We start from the raw sequence: 23376 nt of genomic DNA, 5'->3' as shown, positions 1-23376 counted from the left end.
TGTGTATGGATTCATGGTTGGTAATTTAGTAAACGAGTGTTATTGATATATATTGACATGCACAAACACGATAAAAAAAACTAAATATCATAGGTTTACAAACTGTCACCAACTATCACTGATCAGTGTGGTGAAATATGATGAAAGAAGCCTCATAACTGACATGGAGTGGTGGTACAGCCTTCATCCAGCAGTGAAATTGCCAAAGTGCTGTAAGTTCTATATATTTGCATATATGTTGCGTGCAATTGGTTGTCACATGACCAATCACATTGGTCATGTGACAACCATTGGTCACGTGACAACCATGACCGATGTTTGAACGCTCTCGCGTGCCAATCGATTACATTGTTACTCAGGTTGAACCAGATTTGATTATCAATTCCACAACTTTTGGAGCTGAAAAATTATTCTGTAAACGAACATCCAAAAACTCATAAGCGATTAACAACCCAAGTTGCAAGTATGTTCTGAAACACGCCTACCCAACCGCTCAACCAATTTCAACGACGGTGGGGTCATTTGAAAGCTTATAATAAGTAGCTCATGCGAGCGACATCGAATTTATATTTGATCACTTTGATAAATAATTCGGCCCGATTATCTTATACATTAAAATCGGATAGGTGTGTGCCATTGGGAAGGAGTGTGTGTGAAGGCGGGGGGAGGTGGTGGGGGTGACTTGCAAAAGGCATCCTGCAACATTTAAGAAACTGGTGAGGGTGATTTGAATGCTGGTGAGTAGTGGTGTGTGTGTGTGGGGAGCGGTAGTGTAGTGGGTTAGTGTGCGGTGCTATGAACCTGGCGACGCGAGTTCGATTCTCGCTCTTGACCTACACCAGTGACTATAATCTGAACCGGTTCTGGGGCGTCCTCTAGGTCGACTCAGCCTCAATTGAGAAGCTAGTGCGATGTGTCTAAACTTTGTCACTGGGGAGACAAAGGCGGCCGGGCATGGTGCTGGTCACCCACCCCCTTGTGTGCCGTACTAGCCTTCATAGGTACTCGCTAACAGCACGTGCCTCAACAGTCTGGTAAGGCTATACGGGGGATCTTTGTCTATGTGTGTGTGTGTGTGACATCGGTGACGAATGTCTATTGAGGGGTCAGGTGAGTGTTATTCCAGTGTCACCTGACCCCCGTCTGTAGGACGGGCTTCCCACTCACGACAATCCTTCTGTGTCTCACCTCCGTTAGCGCGTGCAGCTGTCCCTCGTGAACGCAAACGCCCATGTACCTGCAAGGAAAAGGAAGATGATACCAAGTCACAGTGGTTTATACAACGATCGCATAATAATGATAATAAAATAGAGAACTTTTGTCAGGCCGTTGCCGCCTTGTATTGCTCACAGAATGCGCACGGCCCTTAGGATGTGCGGTACAACTCGGTAGCCTGGCCATTATTCGGAAACACGACTTATCTTAATGGCCAGGGCACAATGACACAGACCCACACACGGCGATCAGTTTGAAAAACGAGCACGACTCAAATGTTCCCGAAGCCCATGTGGCTCAACCATCCCCATGGATTATGCTGCAGTTTCGACAAAAGCCCAAGAAAACACACAGACATCATTAGAGGACAAAGGGACACGTTCAGAGTTCCCCCGTCAGCTTACGCCAGTCCGAACCGCTGAAGTGAAACTACACGGCAATTATTTCGTACTTCTTCACGTTGCCCCCCTCCACTCCAACGCAGCGCATTTCCTTATTGCGGTGCCAAGCAGCAGACATTCGACGTGACAGCACATCACCTTGCGTTATTGTGGAACGCACGGGAGGGCAACGGTTCTGTACGGCTTTGTTGGCGGCTTTAACCTTTTCCGGTCTTCGGACAAGGTAGCCAAAGCCCCCTTTGGCCTAATTTTATGTTCACCGTCCACCGGGGATACGAATATCCGGGGAAATGATGTGTCAACGCTTATTTAAATCCCCAGGCGCAAAAAAAAATTGTTCGCAGGACCTCTCAGGACCCCGGCCAGTAACGCTTTAACGCTGGTGCTTTAAATACTTCTCATGAGCGAAAGTGAAAAGGTGTCAGTTCTGGAACCTTCATGGGAAATGTATTTTAATTTTCAGACGGGAGGGATTTTACAATCTCAAAAGAGACCATTATAATCTGAAATGTTTCATGGACACAAATTGTTAGGCGTTAAACAACAAGCCCTCTTACTGCATTAATTGCCGGCGTTTCCGAGGCAGGATTAGTGCGGAACACTTTAATGCCACTAATTAAAGCAAATGTTAACTTTTCAAGTAGAGGAAAATCAAGCATGAATTTGGATCCATATTCATTATTGCCAGTGGGACCCGAACTAATTTATTCCTAACGCAAAATTCAAGTCCCACTTATAGCGATTAATAGTCATATTTTAATTAAATAATTTTAATTAATAAAGCGCACGATTGTTCTCAGGGCGGTAATTTACAGCCCCTTTATCAATTCCCCGGTGGATTAAAGGCCTCCCGAGCACAATGTATCGGTCATGGAGTGTGGGGTGGGTGGGGGTGTGGTGGCGGGTGTAACAACTCATTCACCGACGTTAGCCATGGCTGGGAATCTAACTCGGGTTTGTCGTGGGTTTATGGAGTGGTGCCCTATCACTCCGCCTCCGAGAATGTGCCATCAGTACATACGCTACTCAGACAAAACCTCGTATTTGTAAAGTGCTTCGTTTCAGATCACGACCTGCTGTCGCGAGTTAAGACACGGCTAAGGGTTGTTGTTTTAAAGGATGCCGACCTATTTGTCCGAACAAACTGGCTCCAACTTTACATTGTAAAAAGCAAAAAAGACGGCTCGCCTGTGAAGGTCATTCAAACCTTTTACCTTCTGGGCCCTGCCGTGGTGTGGGCTGCATTGCATCTTTTGATCGGCAGCCGGGTTACTTGTGCGATTGCACTGGTTGTTGAACATTGTTTAAAGCACCCAAAACCATGCACAACTGGGTTGGCCGTTTTGTATGCCAGTTTTTTTTTATGTATATTATAAATAAGCTGGACTTCGTTCTGTCTCCATACACAAATAAATAAATACACACCTGATCCATCATCCTGTTGGCTTTGGCGACCAACATTATCAGGCTGCATGTGCTTCAGCAAACAAATCCTGGGCTGGTTTTGACCTTCTGAGTCTCATCAGCCATGGATCACTAGATCATACTGGTAAGGGTGGCAAACTGAAATTTTGGGGCCATGTTTAATCCAAATAAACAATAATGAACAATAATATAATAAAAGCACACGTGAGTTTGTTATGAATTAGCAGGTGCTCTAAGCATGCAAATTTTTTGTTCAGAACACTTGCATGCCACACGAAGGTGGGAAAGTATGGTTATCTTAAAGCTGCCTGGATTTCGTGATATTCAACTGTTCACTATTTATATACCCTACTCAACTCTCAGAGGAATGATTGCAATCACAGGAAATGGCAGGTTTGAAGGGGGGGTGGGTGGGAAACGTCATCTGTTACATGTTATGGCCGGCGTTACACAATGAGCCGTAATGTACACAGAATATGTCGTCAAAGCATGACCGTACACATTCAACACAAACACACCCAGGCGCGAGCAATAGCAGAGTGTCTAAAACTAGGAGGGCTACGTCAGTCACCAGGACGGCACATTCACATCCGCGTCAAGAGGTGGAAGGGTGGGGGTCTATACGCGAGTGCAGGACACAGGCACGCCAGTAGACCCCCCTCCCCTCCTACAGATGACAGCGACAGCAAAACAAAACATTTACCATTGAACCCTCCCCCCGCCACCTCCTACGCATTCCACAAGTAGTGACTAATCCCATATCTGCATTTCCCATAAATATGCTAAATTCCTCTTGATATGCAAATTCCTTTGTCAAGGCATCCTTCCCCCTACAACCCAGCTTAAATATACGCTGCCAAGACTGGTGGTGCTCATTCAGACGCTGTTTTTCCGACAGACCTGTTCTTCACCTGAGGACGGCTGCTTGCGTTGTGTCCGAAACGTCGTGAGAATTATTTTATCATGTTTTATTTTTATTATTTTATTATTTCCCTTCTACGTGACTTTACCGAAAGAACCAAGAAGATGAATCCCTGCAGTCACGAAAGCTTTAAATCGAAAAATTACCACTCCAGTGTTCAAGTGACCGTGGGCATCCATGCAGGCAGCTTTGTGCGCGAGTTTAAAACGTAGGCCTTCGCGACCAATATTATCTGTAATAAAGGTTTTTGTTGGGTTGGATTGGATCGCGTAAATATAAATGTCTTTAACCCACCACCATCCGACACAGCCAATTAGTAGGGTTTGTCACTTAAACAAAATGTGACAATTAGTTATTACTTCACAGTACGCCAGTGTGTCGGAGAGTAAACCCACAACATTAACAATTCAAGTACGACGTTTCGCTGGTGATTCCAGCTTTATGTATATGTGTCACTATTTGAGGAGCGGTGGGGTAGTGATGAGCGCACTGCACTATGAACCAGGCAGCCTGACTGATACCTGGCCACGACTAACATCAGTGGCGAGTGATATCAGAACCAAATCCGAGGGCCTCACTAAGTTCAACTCAGCCTCAAAATGAGTACTTGGTACACCATGTAAACATTGCCATGGGGGGTAAACGGTGGCTGGCCGTGGTGCTGGTCACAAAACCCCCTCTTGCATGTGGTGCACCGGCCTTCTTGCCACTGGGGGTGCCACGGTGGCGAGATGTTAACTACCTTGCCTGGTATACAGGAGGTCGTGAGTTTGATCCCAACCCGATGCTTGTATATTTGGAGTTTGCATGTCTCTCCCCGTGGTCGAGTGGATTTTTCTCCAGGTCCTCCCGCTTTGTCCCTCAAAATTGAGAAGCATGCCTTTATAGAAATTGGTTGCTATAAATGTCCACATGTCGTTGAGCTATCATTTGTGGCCAGTTCGCTTCTGGAAAAGAGCCATATAGCTCAGTTGGCCTTACCTGGTAATATAAAAAATAGTTTAGTTTAGTTTAATTGAGCCATCCAGGATAAATGTGTGCAGCATGTTCTGCCGACCATGCCTGGCTTGAGATCGGTTCAGCCTTGAAGAACTATCATGGGAATGCTGACTCTTAGGGTTTGGCCCGGGAAGAGCAACCAATCGCGGTCGATTCCCAGCAATCGTGGAACCGTGCCAATGGAAGCTCTTACAAAGCTACCGCCGGTAAGTCGTCTCCTTGTCATTTTTATCACTACCACCCTAATTACTGTTCCCGTGAACTTCGCTCGTTGATTCTTCCACCCGTGCAGATGACTCGTACTACAAGACTGACTGTTCAGTCTCATCCAGTGTTCAATCTCGTCCACACTGCAGGTCACAACAACAAACTCATTCACCCAGCCACTCACTCGCCACACTGCAGGTCACAACAACACACTCACCCACCACACTGCAGGTCACAAAAACACATACACCCACTCACTCACCACAACGCAGGTCATAACACTTTTATTTCCACTTCTTCCCTTACACTTTTAACCTTTGCTCAATTGGAAAAAACAATTCACTGTTATTGGTCACATAAATAAATTGGAAGCGCTAAAGTGAAGCCACCTCGGGTGGTGCCGACAAGTGAAATATCTGGTCTGGTTTCACGGACTTGTATAATAATCGCCTGTATGCGTGCACGTGCCGCACCTGCACAAGCGCCGCACCTGCGTGCGTACATGCGCTGCACCTCAACGGATGCAGGGTGTGGGGGTTCGCGTACCCGAGAATGTTCGGATGAGAGAGGCGGTTCATGAGCTGCACTTCACGAAGCATGTTGCCACGGTTGCTGCTCAGGATGTTCATCTTCAGCACCATCACCTTCCCCGTGCCCTTGTCTCGCACCTGAATGGACACACACGTCAATCAAAGGTCAACATGAATGCAAGGATAAAAGATCCCCACCGTGCAGCCTCCATAGGATGGTGGTGGGGCGAGCGCTGTTAGTGAACACCTATGAAAGCCGGTTAGGGGCAGGCATGCGTCAGGTGGTGTGGTCAACACCACGCCCGACCAGCGTTGGTATACCCAGTGCTGACGTTTACGTGTCACACCGGGAACTCCTTCAAAGCCAAGTCTATCAAGTGGCTCTCTAGAGCTCCCCCGAGTGGAGGCCTTTCCGCCAGCAGTGATGTGGAGCAACACATTCCATGGCTGCACCCTTATCTCAAGAGAGGAGGCTCACGGCCATACTAAATGTTTTCCACTCAAATGGCTCCAGACTTGCACCTTAACCTTAGGTACATAAAAAGGTGCATTCAGATGTTTGCCGGCGACGTGAGCCGTGGCCGGTAATCAATCTCAGGGTCGTTGGGATTGACAGCACGGTTGCTAACCACAATGCCACCGCTCCACCCAAAGGTCAGTGCGGGTGCACACATACTCTCTCCGCAACCTGGAATGATTGCTAAAGTTCCCACCCGGCCTGTCAGGAGGCAGCGGAATGTTTACAGTCGCTAAGCAAACAAATAAGTCAGAATGCACCGTGTTAATTTTTAGAAACCACAAGGTTACTTATTAACCCCGAATGCATTCAATTGGAGGGCGTTTTTTAGTGCGTTCGAGAAATATTTGCAACACCGGGTATATCTGAAGAGGTTTATAGTTTTAAAGGTTGGCCATGACAATAGTTCAATGTTCAGTAGGAAGTTTCAAACCGAGCACTACGATCCTAATCCAGGGTACACAGTGTGCGACACTGCCATCTCGTCTTGTCTACGTGCCATAGTTAAGATGGGATGACAAGGCAAGCCGTTTTTTTTCTCGTCTTGGCCACATTAAAATGTATAACTTAGCTCCGTGTAAAGGCGATCATTTATCTCAATCGGTTCTTACCTGCTCATGACTAAAGGGTTGTACGATAGCGTGCCTTTGTATATTACTCCAAGAGACACGTAGCCCTCCACCTAAGGTGGCTACCAAAACCAAGCCAAGTATAAAACGTGTCTCGTGGACATTCACTCGATAATAACAATATGACAGTGTCATTTCTTTTTACAAGAAAGCCTCACCGAGCCCCAAGACTTATTTAAGGATGGCCCTGCATTGAGACGTTGGGCTAATTCCTCTTAAGGAGCGCTTCTGTATGCTAGAGAGTACCTGAGCACCAAGAGAAAAACCCCACGCACAAGAGGGGAATAACAAAGGTTCAAACATGTCGCACACCTACTTGCTGTACTGCCAAACTCTTGGCTCCTTCATTAGCCCATTCACTTGTTGTGCTATTGTGGTAATAACACTCAAAGGTCCGCACAGATGGGCTTATAAATCAATATGTTGTATAGTGCAACATTGTATATCAGTAATGGACAATTAACCACTCGCACGCCGTGCGGTATTTGTGACTGGAAAAACGAATTTCTACAGATGTTCACAAATCCGATCTTTTTACATGCGCCTATGCCTGAGTGTCCTGTACTACAGATATGCGACGTTGCATGGCCAACTCAAAAAGCCCTCCGGGGAGGTTTTTTTTGATCATTTACACGCAATTAACCAACCCTCAGTCTCAGATTTTCTGGATTTGACTGGGAAGACGATGACCAAATTGATTTACTGCGATGTGCATTGGCACTTCACAGCAATGGAATGTGTGCAGTGCCATAAAAAAGACCTGTACTAGAACACAACCTTTGTTTAAACGTTTAGCCACATTCCACCATCGCAATTAAATCTGAAATCGCAAAGTTTTTACAATCTCAGCTCTCAAAGGGTGCCAAGGTACTGCAACAAAGGTACACAAAAGTACGCAAGCATTCATACAAAGATAAAGATCCTCCCATATAACCATAACAGACCATGGGGGCAAGTGTTGCTAGCAAGCGTCAAGAGGTCGGCACGGCACAGCATCACGCCCGGCCGCCTTTGTCTCCCCAGTGGTGATGTGTACACACCACACCAGGTATTCATTTAGGGCTGAGAAGACCTAGGCGAGGCCCAGGACTGGTCCATGTATTAGCCACTGGTTATAGGTGGCGAAGGGGATTCGAACTCGGGTCGCCGGGTACGTAGGGTAGTGCACTAACCACGACACTACCGCTCCCCACAATACATTCATATACACATGCCATTTTTGGTTTGATTAGTCTAGAGGCCATAACCATCCACAGGACAAAGATGCAGTGCAGGCCACACACATCAGGGGCATGAAGATAAAGGCTATAAATGACCAATATTCTTTGGGTCTTTCGGTAAAGTCACGTAGATAGGTTCAAAGAAAATAAAAAAAAAACTAATAAATGACCTTTAAAGGTAAGCACTTTTTCATAAAAAAATCATGCGGAAAAAAAAATAACACATTTTAAGATGGCACTGAGTAGGCGTTTGGGGCCGTGTGCTGCATGGTTCTGAGGCGTGGACACAAGGATTCAAACTGCACTTGACATTGGGGGGGGCTCTGTCCACACCACCCGCTAAGCGGGACTCTACCGACAACACGGACGACTGTACACCCACTAAAAAATAAAATATAACATCCTGGCGGTTGAGAAATATTATTTTGGATGCATACCATATTCGTTTTTAAACAATAGACACATGCATGAATGTGTGGAATTTTTTTGTTATACCCCAATTAGTATGTATTATCGCCTTTTTGACAACAACTGCCTGAGGAAAATTTGCTGCAGCTTCTTGCCAAACAATATTTCACACCGGGACCTGTACATCAAGACCAATTCAAGATGCACAACGCGGGACGTAACAGAGAGAAGGCTCAGGTGGCTGGGACATGCGCTGAGAATGGAACCAGAGTCCATAGCGAAAGCTGCCCTTACGGTGGACACCACGAGGGAAAAGACCACGGGGTAGGCCGAAGACCATCTGGCGACGCACCGTTCAAAACCAAATAAAGACCCATGGAGAGCCTGTCTTGGTGTCAAGCAAAGAAAGCTGCTCAAGACCATCCGGCATGGCCATGGGCTTGTCGCGGCCTTACGCTCCACAGGGAGTGAAGAGGAGTAAGTAAGTTGTCTTTTCGAACCATTTAATAACCTCCAAACTCGGAAAAAAGGTGGCCTACGTGTTTCAAATCAAACGTGTATTTTTACAAATATGGTATTGAAAGCAGTTGCCGCCTTTGGATGGTTTCGTTACAGCACAAGACTCTAAATAAGCATGCAAAACCACTACATAGGAAAGTCAGTCATTGATTAAATTATTTATGGGGAGGCCGCCTCAAATAACCCATGTATAACACACGATCAAAAGCATCAAAAGAGGTTTTAAATAAAGCCTCTGATGGATGAAGCCGATTTTATCAATGGCTGATAAAAGGCGGGTACAAAGGTAGGCCTCCACTATGCCTCTGTTAAGATTAGATTCTACAACGGGTCAGTCTTTTACAATATTTATATATTTTTCCCCTCATTTCTTCCTGATAGTATTATCGGCGTCACGTGATTATTTTTTGTGCAGTCATTGATGACTGGCCTAACACCATAAACTCACTCATGACTGTACTACAACAAAATATCACATGATGCTGATATCAAGATAGTATATCATTATTGTTCATTTTATTATCAGTAACTGGCGATCAGGCTGACCCCTTCAACCCACTACACTTGAGAGCCAAGTTCAACCACAGGTGATTGAAACCTGGATTTAAAGCCAGAGGTCAGCACTGTGAACAGATGTCATCATTCTGACCTCTGAACCACCAAGCTACCTTGCAAAAAAATTATTTCACGCTCATTTTTATTTCCCGTCCTGTATATTCTGCGTCATTTATTCTTTGTCGTCAGCTCCATCGTCATTCAAACAGCTTTTCATGCAATTCGATACAAGTCGAACTAATAGTACATTACTGAACCCTATGTCCGCATTTAAATACATTACGGTGAGCATAACACTCGATTTTAACCAACACATCGATGAATGTGTGTTAAAGGCTAGGGGGCTATTTTGTCATCAGAGGGCAGTGCAGCAGAATCCGTTGTTGTACTGTACTTCTATGCTCCAGCATCTATGTTCGCCACCTTGGTGACCAGCTTAGTGAAGCATGCTCAAATGACCTTCACGACCGCCAGGACACGGGGGAGGCCCTCATTCAGCAGTGGTTGAAACAAGGGCTGTACATGTACATATAGGATCTTGTAAATCACAAAAAATCTAAATTATGTTTGTGCCTGCATACCATTTATTTGTTCATCAGCGTGGATCGCGGCGACTCACGTGACACACGACCCTGGTTCTTTTATAGCACAAAGAGATCCGCTCGCTTTTTATTTCTACTATACGGCCCTGTTGTGCAAACCTACAATGGTCCAGGATTTATCTAACGTCCCTAAATCCCCAAATGGTGAAGGTTCAGAACGTTTTGCGAACACATTTTCTCAACGCCCAACATTAATCATCCACGGTGCACATTTACCGTGCCCCTCCTGCTTACACAAACCAGTCATCACCCAACTTGAAATCAAAAGTAATCCGGCGCTTTGGGGGCCCCGTGAGCGCTTTTGGGGCGGATCAAATACATTTCTGCAACTCCCAAAGCTGCCAGGAGCTGCAGGATCATGTTCATGAACAATCCACTGCTGCCGCTGGGCAATAGCCTCCCTATGCCGTCTGGTCACGGTGGGGGGGGCTGCATGACCATATTTGACCAGGCCCTGCGGTGCGGGTTGGTGAGAGGCGGGCGGGGGGGTGTACAGACGTACCGTACACAACATCGCGCCAACAGCAGCCATTAACGCCTGCTATATGCACGGTGGTCGCCCATCGAAAAACTAGCGAGGTTGACACCAGCTTCACTGCCGCGATCTGACGAGATGGGGCGCATTCCAGGCGAGTTGGTCAGAGGCAGCAGAGCGGAGTGGATTGACTCCACCAGTGCGGAAACTTATTTACTTGTACGAGTGGGGTTTTTCCTGCAGGTAGCCGTGGTGTTCTACCGCAAGCCAAACACTCGTCAATGGAAGTGGCCAAAAATATCTCCAACGTTGGACCCTCATAAAAACGAGTCTGAATACTCATCGAGGGTTTTCCTGGACAAACAAAGTGGACGGAATAAAACAAATATCGGTGTGTGATTTTGCCATGACCCAGTGTCATTTTGGTGACCCAGGTTTACTCTTATATAGTGTCCCATCTGGTTAAACAAAATGAACTTGAACCAGAGCATTAAGGCACACAAAAAGGTGAATACCTCCCAAAAGCTGTAGAGCCAGTGGCAATTGATGTAAACAATTGGTCACATTGTTTCTTGAGCTTAAGAAACGAACGACGAAAAACTGAAGGCGACAGTGACTTATAACCATCAAAACCTAACACTGAAAAAACAAACTAAACAGTAACTGGAAGCTGAAAACGCCTTGGTACACCTCAATGTTTATCCATTGCCATCACTGGCCAATGCTCACTTCCCACACTAAATTCAGACTGCACGACATGCTTTGTTGGGGCTGAAATTCGACACCAGACTGGTTTCAAAAGGGGTCCCCCCCGCCCCATGTCATTTGGTGCACAAAGTGGCGATCCAAAAAAACGCCGGAAAAAAAACTAAGTTACCAGGTCGCCACTCACTCCATTGTGGAAGGTCCCAGCCTCGGGGTTAGCCGCAGGTAGCAATCGGGGAAAGTGCGCTAATTTTTTCACAAGCTGTACAACTAACAGGGGCGTCACGGACAGGTGGGGGACGGAGAAGGCGGAGGGGGGACGACGGAGAGGGAAACGGGCCGAACGTTCGACGCTGAACGTCCCTATGGAGATGGAATGCGCAGCTGTAACGATGACAAGCTCCTACCCCCATCGCGTGGGGGTGGCCCTGGCATGCGCAGGTGAAGCAAGGTGTACGTAACCGGTGCATTTGGTCAAGATCAAGACGTCATCGTGGTCACAGCAGCTAATGCCAGCTCATGGTCGCTACCAATGCGTTCCACCATGCACCAGTTCCCACAGCTGCCACTGCTGCTGCTCGGTATACACGTGACGATTTGCCCAAACAGTAACCCTACCATCTGCTGTCAGGTCTTCCTCCCGCGGTTGTTGCACTCGGTCATTTGAACGAATGTCGGAGACCGAGAGGGTGCGGAATGTTAACATGATTGGTCGAGGCACGACGGAAAGGGCACACGGTACAGAGGCAGAAGTGGGAATATTCCTGTCCCGGTTCAAATGTACACTTGCATTCAATCTAGACTGAAGACTCATTTCTTTGAGAACTGCTTTTTTGTGCTTAGTTTCCTGTCCTTCCCCCCCCCGCACCCCCGGTTAGCACGGTGGGCTACGTACGGTGCAAAAGAAATTCAACATACAAAATACACACAGCAAGACACATGGCAATACATTAGCCCATAACTCTCTATTTAGATCTTGAACTGCAAAAGTTACCTTAGAAATACAAAATCCAGGCATAGCGTGCGATGCATTCATGAATTAAATATTTGATTTATATCATTACATTATGAAATAAATATTCGCATAGAATTTGCATGATATTTGCTATCCCCATGTACAACATTGGCGAGTTTCTCAGATTTCGGAGGCTGGATTCCTGAAGTAAGCCATGTCGAAATGGCTGCCGAATAATCTCCCTCCCCTTTATAATTGAGCCACCGGTTTCATCTGCTCATCCACTGGACGGCAACCTATGGAGCTCGTATGAATGACCAACGGATTCGCAATAGTTCATGGACTAAAAAAAAGTGATATAATACACAACCACGGTTTAAAAAAAATAACTTCCCTCAGGATTCATTCATAAATGAATGTGCCTCCACTGCAGTCAATTCTAAAGGCCTTTAATATGGATGCTGCCAGTGCTTCACTTTCCTGCAAGTCAATGCACACAATGGGTGGCGTTAAAGCACCACAATTTCACGTGTGGAACGCTGTCTGAGGTGACTGCAAAAACAAAATATATCCCAAGCTCCTTTGTGCCGTGTCATATTCAAGGTTTTTTTTTACGCTTTTGTCTCGATTTCGGAACAATGGAGGGCCGCGTCTTTCATTCTGGAGACGTGACTAGCGGAGCCGATAAGCCATCTCCTGCGGCCAACATAACGCCCATTATTTGAATTCAAAATAGAAATGCTGTCAACACAAAAAAAAACACCAATTGAGCTATCTTTGGAATAAAAGGGCCATGAGAGAATGTTACTGCATCCATCCCCAAGGCTTTTATTTGGCAAATGAAGGTGAGACGAAAGTGTCGGTTTAAAAAAAACACAGACAGCACTCACAATACATACACACAATGAATTAAAAGGGCACTTACATAAGTCCTGGATTATAAGCTGGGGAGAGGTTCCCATGTGCAGCTAACACTAATCATTCTCCATAATCGACAATAACCTGTACATCAAGTAAATAAACAAACGAGAGTACGTCTCAGATACGGACCGTCATGTACCTGCCCTGATAAATTAATTGCCCAACACTCAGTGCAGTATTTGCATATGGCACAACTATCTCTTTCTATAGATATTCTCAAATTCGACGTTTCTTTTCAAACTCTTTCTCCCAAATTACCATCAAGCATTTTCCCACGTTTTTAAAGCAGTTTGCGCTTATTTCTGTCCAGTAATTTACTTGTATATTTAATAGATATCTGTTCACGTACCTGACATTTTCACATGTCCGCCCATATTGGCAGGCCTCTGCGAGTCTGGACGTAAAACGATAATAATAGTGCTCGCGTGACTATTGGACCCGTAACGGAACGCGTCAAGAAGACCGAGATACATTTGCATACGGCTTGCGGTCTACGGCTCACGCCGAGGCTACGCGGCCAACAGAGAAACGCAACCTCCAACCTCCATCTCCCCCAAAACGGCACCTGCTCATGGCGACTCTGAAAAAGCCCCAGATCCTGCAGCGTTACCAGGATAAGTGAAGTTATTTTGGTAATGAACACTGGGAGACGGATACCCCGCCCCCACAACTTCTCCCCCCCCAGCACTCCCTCCCCCCCATTTAGCCCTTAATGACCTCTGGGGATCTGATACCCCCCAGCTCCGAGTACAAACGGGAGTTGCCAATCAAAAGCGAACAAACACTGCAGGCCCAAGCGGAGGAGCGCTTAACAGAATGGACGACCACACGGCCAAGTTCACATTCCCATTGCTAATGTATAAATCCACCCTGCCAATCTAACTGGCAGCGTGCGTTATTAAATTTCATCGATTGGTCCTTTTGATGTGTACATTTTTCACCACCGCGACGTGATTAAAACTAATTTGTTGAGGTATTATTGAGTGACTCTAAATTGCTTGCCAGCCGTGTCGTGAAGCAAGCAGAAACCACGATTAAGTTGTTCAGAATGTTACTGGAATACATAAAACACAACTGATATATGAAGTGCTGGTGAATCTAAAAGTTTAAAGCCAAATACTCATTTGTGGAATTGTCCAACCATCTAATGCAGGCATCTCCTGAAAAAGTGCCATAAGATTCAGTTAGGCTTTACTGCCTAAACAAACCTGGAAAAACCAAGCCCCTCATCTTAATGCAATGATCCATACGACCAACACAACACCGTCTGGTATGTGGCACAAATCCCAAAACGGTAGACAAATGCATGTGCACGGACCAGAGCAGGATTTCCAGGTGTGCATATTTTGCTTGTACAGGCAGCAATGAGGCTTAGTTTCTTTCATCGAATTTCTCCTGTTCAGTTTGACCTGTCTGACCCTGGGGAACTACATTCCTGCACATACAAAAACACAACCCTCCTTTTTTATTTACACTTCATATCCATTTACGTCGAGTGGGACTGGACATGGGCAGACAATACGAGACCAAGTCAAGGCCAAGGAAGATTTGGGTATCCAAGCAAAACTTTCTTAATCATCGCGCGGGCTCTCCGAGGCTCCCAATGTGCTAGGCCGCGCATCAAAGGTGTGCAACGGACCGAGCATTTCCGAGGAGCCAAATGCAGCCGAGAAGTGTTCAGGCCTCACTTCCCTTTGAAGTGGCCGCTCACGAGGGAGCGAGGATAAAGGGTCTTTTAAAACTAAAATAGCAAGGTGTCATGCCGTCAATATAAAATGACACGTTGTGCGTAACAACTCCTTTACATAAGGACACTTAAGTGCGCCAGCACAACATAAAATGCAAATAATTCCACTTACCCAAGATAGAAATCGGCCAGACCCGTTCAAACATTTGTGGAATGTTAAATCATTACCACCAGCCAAGTCCCATTGAAGGAAAAGGTCATTTCAGAACTGGGTGTGGGAAGTACATCAAACTTATACACATTGCTGCAAATACATCACTCATAACACGTCAAGTCTAACAAAAGGGGGGGGGGACTGGTGAAGATACAAAATACTAATGCTACGGGTAGCACGGAGAACAATTTCACCGGGCCCTTTGTTCACGTGTAATGACATTGAACGCGTATCGAGTGACGGGGGGCCACGCTCAAATGGAGGCCACAGCCCGCCCGCCCGGGCAAGTGCTCTCACGTTCCTTCGTAGCGACACGCGTGCAAGCGCAGCAAAGATCGCTTCACTGTCTGCTGTCGTTTCAAGCGCCACTGTCATCCGGAAAAGCAAAAGAAACAGGATGCCACCGTGCTTGAGACGATGGGCGCAAAGTACACAAACGTAGCATTACCAGGCACTGGGTAAGTGTCGGGAGCGCTGCGGTAGAAATTATACGAACGCCTTGCGCGCGAAGCTCAGAAAAAAACGAGACGCGTCAGTGTTGTTGTTGTTGTTGTCACAGGTGGCAGGGTTCATCTACTCTCATCGGCCACAGATTCACACCGTGCCCCGCGATGGGAGACTTATTGCGGACGCTTTGTCAACAATTTCCTCCTCACTTGCATGACCTGCACAGTAGGAATTTACATTTAAAGACAAAATCAACCACAGGCAATACTTAACTATGTGTGCTGGCCACGCATATATACAACAACAGCCCGAAGGCCATGATTTTAGTAATTTGACAAGACTCTTGCAATGTTCATTATCTTGAAATGCAGGCTCATTAAAGGGATACCATGCTACCAACATGCAAGAATAGGTTGAAAATGGTGATCCGATTTATTTTCCTTAACATAACTTCCTCCAAATACTTGCTTTGTTACATCAGTCACGTAACATTATACACGGGAACATATTTTCAGCGTGTGCTTTGCTTAATCTCAAACGGCCAGATCAAATTACACTGCTGGATGAGGGCCTCTTCAACCGTTGGGGTCATTTGACCATACTTCACCAACCTGGTCAGTGTGGTTTGGCAAAGGTTGGCAGTATAAACGTAGGAGCATAGAAATACATTACAACAAAGGATTTTACTGCACTGCCCTCTGCTGATAATATGCCCTGCAACAGCCTACAACACATGCTTTATGCATACTGGTCACCCATCCAAGCATTATCCAGGCTCAACACTGTTTAGCTTCTGCAATCTGACGAAATCGGCTGCATTACACCGCTGATTTGGTCATAGGCTGGTTGTATTCATACAACAGTTTAATTGTTAAGAGCTAGCCATGCTGGTAAAAGGAGAGGCTCTGCCAGGTGTAGCTATCTAAATATAAAATCTTGCAGCCAACTCTCAAAGTGTGTGCATTGTGTGCAGTGCAAAAGGCAAAGCCACCCCCTCGCAGAGGTACGACACAGATATGCAAGCCCACTGGAATGTGTCCCCAACTGGCAGCAAGTACTAGCGTGGCTTGCGCCGCAGAAAACATCCACTCTGGTATTCAGCTCTGCCGGTGCCAACCTCATGAACTTGACTATTCCATATTTTAATTTATTATATTCACTAGGTGCCTATGGTGACTCCATGTAGACCATCAATATTTCTATTCAATTCCAAGATTGCTAAGAATTCTGAATGAAGCTTGCACGTGCACACGCTAAAGGGCCACACTCCAGAGTTTGGGCACGCAATTCATTTTTAGCACGGAACACACAGCCAAACTGCCCGATTGGAGCATGCCCTGTGGTGTGAACTTGCCTCATGCCTGACAGTGTGCAGCTGCATAACCCTGCTGCCTCAACTGTGGGAGGTCCATCAGCAGGGGGTAGCAAGGCCAGCCACGTGCAATGCCAAAGCCGCAAATCAGGCAGAAGAAAGCTCTATTAATAGCCGTGGCTGCTTTTTCTTAAAAACATTTAATTGAAGACAACTAGGTGCAAAGGTAATGGTGCAGCCCTGCAATTGCTTGTTCACGGCACTGCTGGCGGAAGGGCCTCCAGTAGAGGGAGCTCTATGGAACTCCCCTCTGGAGAGAAATTGGCCTACTCTGCCATGCTGACCAAATATCTGGGAAAAGGTGTGTCTACCCACAATTGATATTGCCACATGCGGCACGCCAATAGACTGTGGTGTACCCATTGTAAAATCCTAGTTTTTATTTTTTAGTAGATTTGGATAACTCTATATCCACACAAGACCTCAAATACACGACCTTAAAAACCACAGTATACAAATGGCTACCAGACTAGGTCAAACGAGCTGTGGTTTTGCTCAGAGGCGCAACTTATCACATTCCTCGTAAAACTATGATGACTTTCCACACAAATCCATTCCACTGCCCTTGCTCATCTTCTCCACGGCAATGGCCTGTGTCAAACAAGTTAAACTGCCGAAATCTAACCAACGGGGTCAAGTATTTAGGTTGTGCCAGCTGTACGCGATCCAAAACTTTTACGGCTGGAAGCAAAAGGTATATAGCCTAAGGCATCGTCATACAAAACATTATACAGCACCGTTATTTGTTAACACAGCTATGCGTATCATCATCGGAACACTGACATCAACGCCAACACCATGGGGCTCCCCAATGCTATCGAGCATCATGCCACCCCACATTTGCCGAGCAGTGGCATCATCAAGGGAAGGACAGGGCTACGTCAAACGCCGAACCGCCGATTTGGGACGATCTCAACCGGCTCTCCCTTAACTTACGTGATAATCCCGCCACCCTTTCTGGCGAGTAATATAAAATGCCGACCACATTGTTACCACCTTAGGGGTAGATGGCAAACAGCATCGAGGGATGTAGAGGTGACCCAACAAAGACTTCATCACACCTCAGCGAGCCAAATGAATCCGCTCCTGGTTTCTCGCTGCCCCACCGTGAATCGTATTTAGACATCGCATGGTCGATGCACTTCATCTATGACTGCAGAGTGGAACAATGGAGAACATTGTGAAACCACTGCCCATCAAGAGCATTTCACGAAGGCACCAAAGCAAACCATTAGCTTACAACCAACGTTGCTGAGTAAATAAAGAACTTTTGTTTCTGTTCGAAAGAAACAGTTGAGTATCTTTGCAACACGCCATATGAAGGCAATGTTGTTACGGGTTAAAGGTTGGGTTTATGCATTAAAGTCTTGCAGAGGTATGGTCTTTTATCTGCAGAGCAGTCACCCACAAGAAAAGCTCTCTTGTCAGTTACATTAATCAACTTAGGTAGATTTCAATCATTTTTTCCCCTTAAAGCAACATAACTAATCATTGCATCTTTAGAGTTCAAGTCTTCGTATATTTTTTTTCGTGCAGTGAACTCGGAATCGTTTTATGGTTTTGTTTTGGATAGCTATATTACAGGTATAGTGATGCTTTGGGCTGATTGTTAATGATATATTGAACCTCAGAACATATTGGTGCAAACTATATGTACATTTTCATCTAAACCAGTGGGTTTACAACCTTCTGGACCTGCATTGCTCTCACGAAAATGTGCAAATCACAAAGGACCAGCAACAATTTTTTAAACATTTAGACCACTCAGTAAAATGTCAATTGACCTCCATATAAACAACTGATTTCCTTGCTTTGCATTGCTTCGTATTAATGAGACGGCTGAGTCTACACGGGTTTTGTGATGAAATCACAGTATACTCAAGTTCCGCAGATGACTTCCAATGGCCTTGCAGATCACTAAGTGTGGTCTGTGAACCACAGGTTGCAAAACACTGATCTCTCATTTCTCTACTTGACAGCTATAATGCAAAAACAATGAAAGACCACACACACTGCAAATGAAGAACTCTAAGGGCAGCCTATAGAATCATAAAACGGGGAAAATAACTCCAGTTGAGTTATGGGATAAGACACCAACACACAGGGTCACCCTGAGTCGGATTCCCACTGCAGCTTAATACTAAAACTAAACTATTTTTTTACCAGGTAAGGTCCACAATTGATAGCTCAACGAAAGTGGCTTATCATGCGGAAATTCATAGCAGCCAAATATTCTCAAGAATGCCTCTAAATGTGGAGGGAAGAGCCGGAGGACCCGGAGAAAAATCCACACCACCATGGGGGGGGGGGAAACATGCAAACTCCAAAAATACAGCAGGCGTCAGGGTCGGGACTGAACCCATGACCTCCTGTATACCACGCGAGGTCGTTAACCGTGGCGCCGCCGTTTTGATCAAAACAGTTGCAATAGCACAGGTCATTTTCTGTTATATAACAAGGGGCTCATGTGTGTGCTGCATTGAAAACACACAGCCTAGCGACGATGCGGGGAGGGTTTCATCGAGCAGTGGATAGAACACTGTAGTTGATGATGTGTGCATTGTAACATCAGCCCCTGGAACATGAAATGAACAAGTTTAACACGTAGGATTTCGCGACCAATATTATTCACAATAAAGGTTTATGGGTTAGATCGCGTAAGTATAAATGTGTCGTAACCCTCCACCACCCGTCACAACCAGCAAGGTTTGTCACGTAAACAAAACGCGCCAGTTAATTACTTTAGCCCACGAGTGTGTTGGAGAGTAAATCCACAACGTTTACAATTTGTTTGACATTTACAATTATCACGAATGAAATAAACAAGTACAGTGCAACAGTTTTGACCAAAACATTAAAAGAAACAGACACACGTGTTAACTTCATGCCAACTATTGCATTACACGGTCGTTGACAGCATGGGTGGGGGGAAAGGTCTGCGTCCAAAAGTGGATTGGCCACAGATAATGTTGATGCCGATGAAAGCCAAAGTGGAAGTGCAGGGGGGCACTAAATCATGCCAAGCCCACTTGGGGCATCTCTTTCATTCTAGGCCATTGGCGTAGCTTGCAAACTCTTAGCGAAACACTCCAGTTTTGAGACTTAAGTTACTACAACAGCATACGATTTAGCCACATCTGTGCCACTAAACTGGTCTGCCTGATGAATGAATGGCCCAGCATCATCCCCATCTCGACAGGACTGAGCCGGCCGGAATAGTGCTTGGGAACGGGCGAACACCCAGGCGTTATAGCCGGCATTGCTTCTGGGTCGGCAGCAGACAGCAGCGCCTGGAAAATCCACTGTTGTACGCTACTTCTATGCGACCGCGTCTTGTGGGATGATCTGAGTGCGGAGCAACTTAACGACTTCAGCACAACCGAGAAGTCATCATCACCACCACGACGACCACGAACAGCGGGCAGCTGATATTCGCCACGCAGGGTGACGCCACCACCGCGCTTTGTGCCAGGCTAGGTTCACTTTTAAGACAACTAAGAAGCATACTCTTTGGTTCTTTCGGTAAAGTCATGTAGGTATAAAATAAATTTAATTAAATCACAACGTTTCGGGCGCAACACAAGCGTCCGTCATCAGGTGGGACAACCACAGCAAGAAACAATTGCAACTCACAACCACCCCACCCAGAGAACGCGGTGTGACCCCTGCCTCCAATCACCTTGTAGACTTCGGAGAAGAATCCCGATCCGATCTTGAGCTCGCACACGAAGTCGTCCAGGCGAGCCAGCTTGCTCACGGCGCTGAACAGAGCCAGGTAGGAGGACGGCCTCAGGCGGCCAAGGCCGGGGATGTGGAAGGGCACCTGTGGGACAGCAGGAGAGTTGCTGGCGGTGGTAGCCGCCGCCGCCGCCTCCGCCGTCGCAACGTGGGCCAGGACTATGTCCCCACGGTCCCCTGAGCCCGTGTCGGGCTGCAGGGAGCGAGGCTGGAGGAGGGCACCGGACTCGATCCAGCGCTGGGCCACGTCGCCCACGTTCACCGCCACCGTCTTGCTGCTGCTGCTGCTGTTGATGTTCATCGTAGCCCCGACGGCACCGGCGTCTCCCGCTTGGACTCTCAGCGACCGAGCGCCGCCCGCGGCATCGCCCCCCTCGGGCGAGGCCGGAGTCGAGGCTTGAGGTGGACGAGGAGTCGATGGAGTTGGTGGCGAGGCTGGAGCTGCAGTCGAGGCTGCTAGATCCAGGGCTGCAGTCGCAAAGGACGCGGCTTCGGCTGTGGGATACGTCGCGACAAGCACGCCGTAGTTTAGGCGGGAGCTGGAACTAACACAGTGAGGTGGGGAGGGTTGTCTATTGGAGAGCAGACTTTGAGGTTAAGGTAGCTGGAGCCGCTGAACGATGCAGTTTGGACTCGTTATGGAGCTCTATCCACTGCTGGAGCAGGAGCTCAAGGGCTCTGGATCTGATGATACTCGAGCTGCAGCGCAGGCCCGAGTTGAAGCTGGATATGGATCCGCTGCGAGATGGGAAGTCGACGCTGGAACTATCGTTCAGGCTTGACCCGTAAGAAAGCTGACGCCGCTGGACATCTATCCTATAGTGGCTATGAAGCTGCGGCCACTTTGCTCTATCCGCTGCTGAACGCGAAGTTTAAGCTGAACTCGGGGGAGGGGAGCCGAGTTGGAAGCTTCTGAAGCTGCTGCTACTGCAGTCAAGGCCGGAGCCACTGCACCGATAATGGTTCGATTACGCCTCGGGAACCGGCTGGAGCCGCCTGCGACGTGCGCTCCTATTCGCCCCGAAGCTTGGTCAACCTTTCAGCTTGCTCTATCCACCGCTGGACGGGAACCGGAGCCGCAGCGAGAGAGAAAGAGCGAGAGACGTGAGGGAAGCTGCGCTGAAACTCGGCTTCTGGCGCCGTCTCCACGCGGCCACGCCCGGCCACCCACCCCCCACGCCGCGGTGCACGCTGGGATATGTTTACCCCTGGGCGTGACGTCATTAAAGGGACAGTGTACACTTTGAGCGGCGTAGCTGAAAGGGCGATTGTGCGCGTGTGTGTGTGTTTTAAAGTTTATATTTTTTGAGCGCGTTGGACATCGCACGCAGCTTCGTACACTCGCGTGCAATGGCACGTTTGCTGCAGTGGTGCTAATGCATTAGTCGTTAGCGCCGTTGCGTAGATCGGAATGGAAATAAGTAACAATTGCGTTTTGGCGGCAAAGTATTTGTGGAAGTTGTTGCTACGTTACCGCTGCTGCAGCCGCCATAACGTGGAAACTGAAGTGTTAATTTATGAGCTCAACCGGGCGATGATTAATCGATTTAGAAGTTAATCGGCCTAAACTACTTAATCGAACGCTTTCCAACATGTCTTGGGAAGTATATACGGGACTGTACGTCCATAATAAAACATTTTTTGGGTTAAATCTCGTAAATATAAATGTGTCGTTAAACCCGCCACCACCCGACAAATTAGGGTTGTTATGTAAACAAAACATGCCAATTCACAAGTACTGTACCAGGATGGCATTGATTTGGCATGTTTTCACATAATGCAGTAATTTTATTGCTCTCGCTTATCATGAAGTGTTGGATATACCTTGAATAAATGTATTGGTATATGATGGCAATAGTGTACAGCAGTTTAATTTCTTAGTTCCTTTTTCATTTCTACTTCGTTTCACGGGTTTAATAAAACCGTTACTGATGTACAATGAAGCATTGTTGAGTGACTTGGTGTTTTATGAATTATAAAAGTTAAAAATATATACTGTAATAATTATTTTCCACAATGCTACTTTTCTTACCCGCAAATCAGCGTATATATTGGCAAGTATCATAAGAAGAACGGAACAATGTTAATGGCAAATAATAGGATACTCCTACGATGGATTTCCCCCGTTGCACCGCGTGTTGCTTGGAATGGTGTCTGACGTTTCATTCCCAGCCCAGAATATTCACTTCCTGAATAAGGCCCCCGGCATGTGGAGTGAAACGTCGGATATCGTGCCGAACGACACCCGAAAACTCCAGAGAACTGCACAGCACAGCCGCGAGAAGAGGAGTTCAACTATTTTATTATAAGTACTGCAGTATCATAATTACCATCTGGAGACATTATACAAGGTTAAAATAGTCAGGAGTTTAAAGGTACAACAATGAACGAGGTTGCAGGAAACAATGTACACATTTTACAAGGTTAAAATAAATTTTGATTTAAAGCTTTCGTGACTGCAGGGATTCATATTATTGGTTCTTTCGGTAAAGTCACGTAGAAGGAAAATAATAAAATAATAAAAATATGAAACAATAAAAATTCTCACGAGGTTTCGACTGCAACACAAGCAATCATCATCAGGTGTGAAATCCACAGCATGAAAATTTGAAAAAAACAACAATGAACAAAGTAGCAGGAAACACTTTCCACATTTGACAAGGTTAAAATAGTCAAAAGTAAGTTGCAACAATGAACAAGGTGGCAGGAAACA

The 23376-nt window shown here is 46.4% G+C and overlaps 1 protein-coding gene across 1 annotated transcript in view; it reads right to left on the bottom strand.

The window, feature by feature from the left end:
• Positions 1 to 21846, bottom strand: part of LOC144733305 (dual specificity testis-specific protein kinase 2-like) — a 52477-nt gene extending 30631 nt beyond the window's left edge. The window contains exons 1-3 of the mRNA XM_078615134.1: positions 20605 to 21846; positions 5716 to 5837; positions 1189 to 1237 (exon numbers count right to left, since the gene is read on the bottom strand). Coding sequence (XP_078471260.1) covers positions 1189 to 1237; positions 5716 to 5837; positions 20605 to 20964 — 531 coding nt within the window. The 5' untranslated portion in view covers positions 20965 to 21846. The remainder of the gene's footprint in view (positions 1 to 1188; positions 1238 to 5715; positions 5838 to 20604) is intronic.
• Between the last annotated feature and the right edge of the window lie 1530 nt (positions 21847 to 23376).

Source organism: Lampetra planeri, chromosome 46 (assembly GCF_965212315.1).
Source record: "Lampetra planeri chromosome 46, kcLamPlan1.2.h2, whole genome shotgun sequence".
NCBI lineage: Eukaryota > Metazoa > Chordata > Hyperoartia > Petromyzontiformes > Petromyzontidae > Lampetra > Lampetra planeri.
Note: the sequence above shows the minus strand (reverse complement) of the source record. Positions and strands in the feature narration are given on the sequence as shown.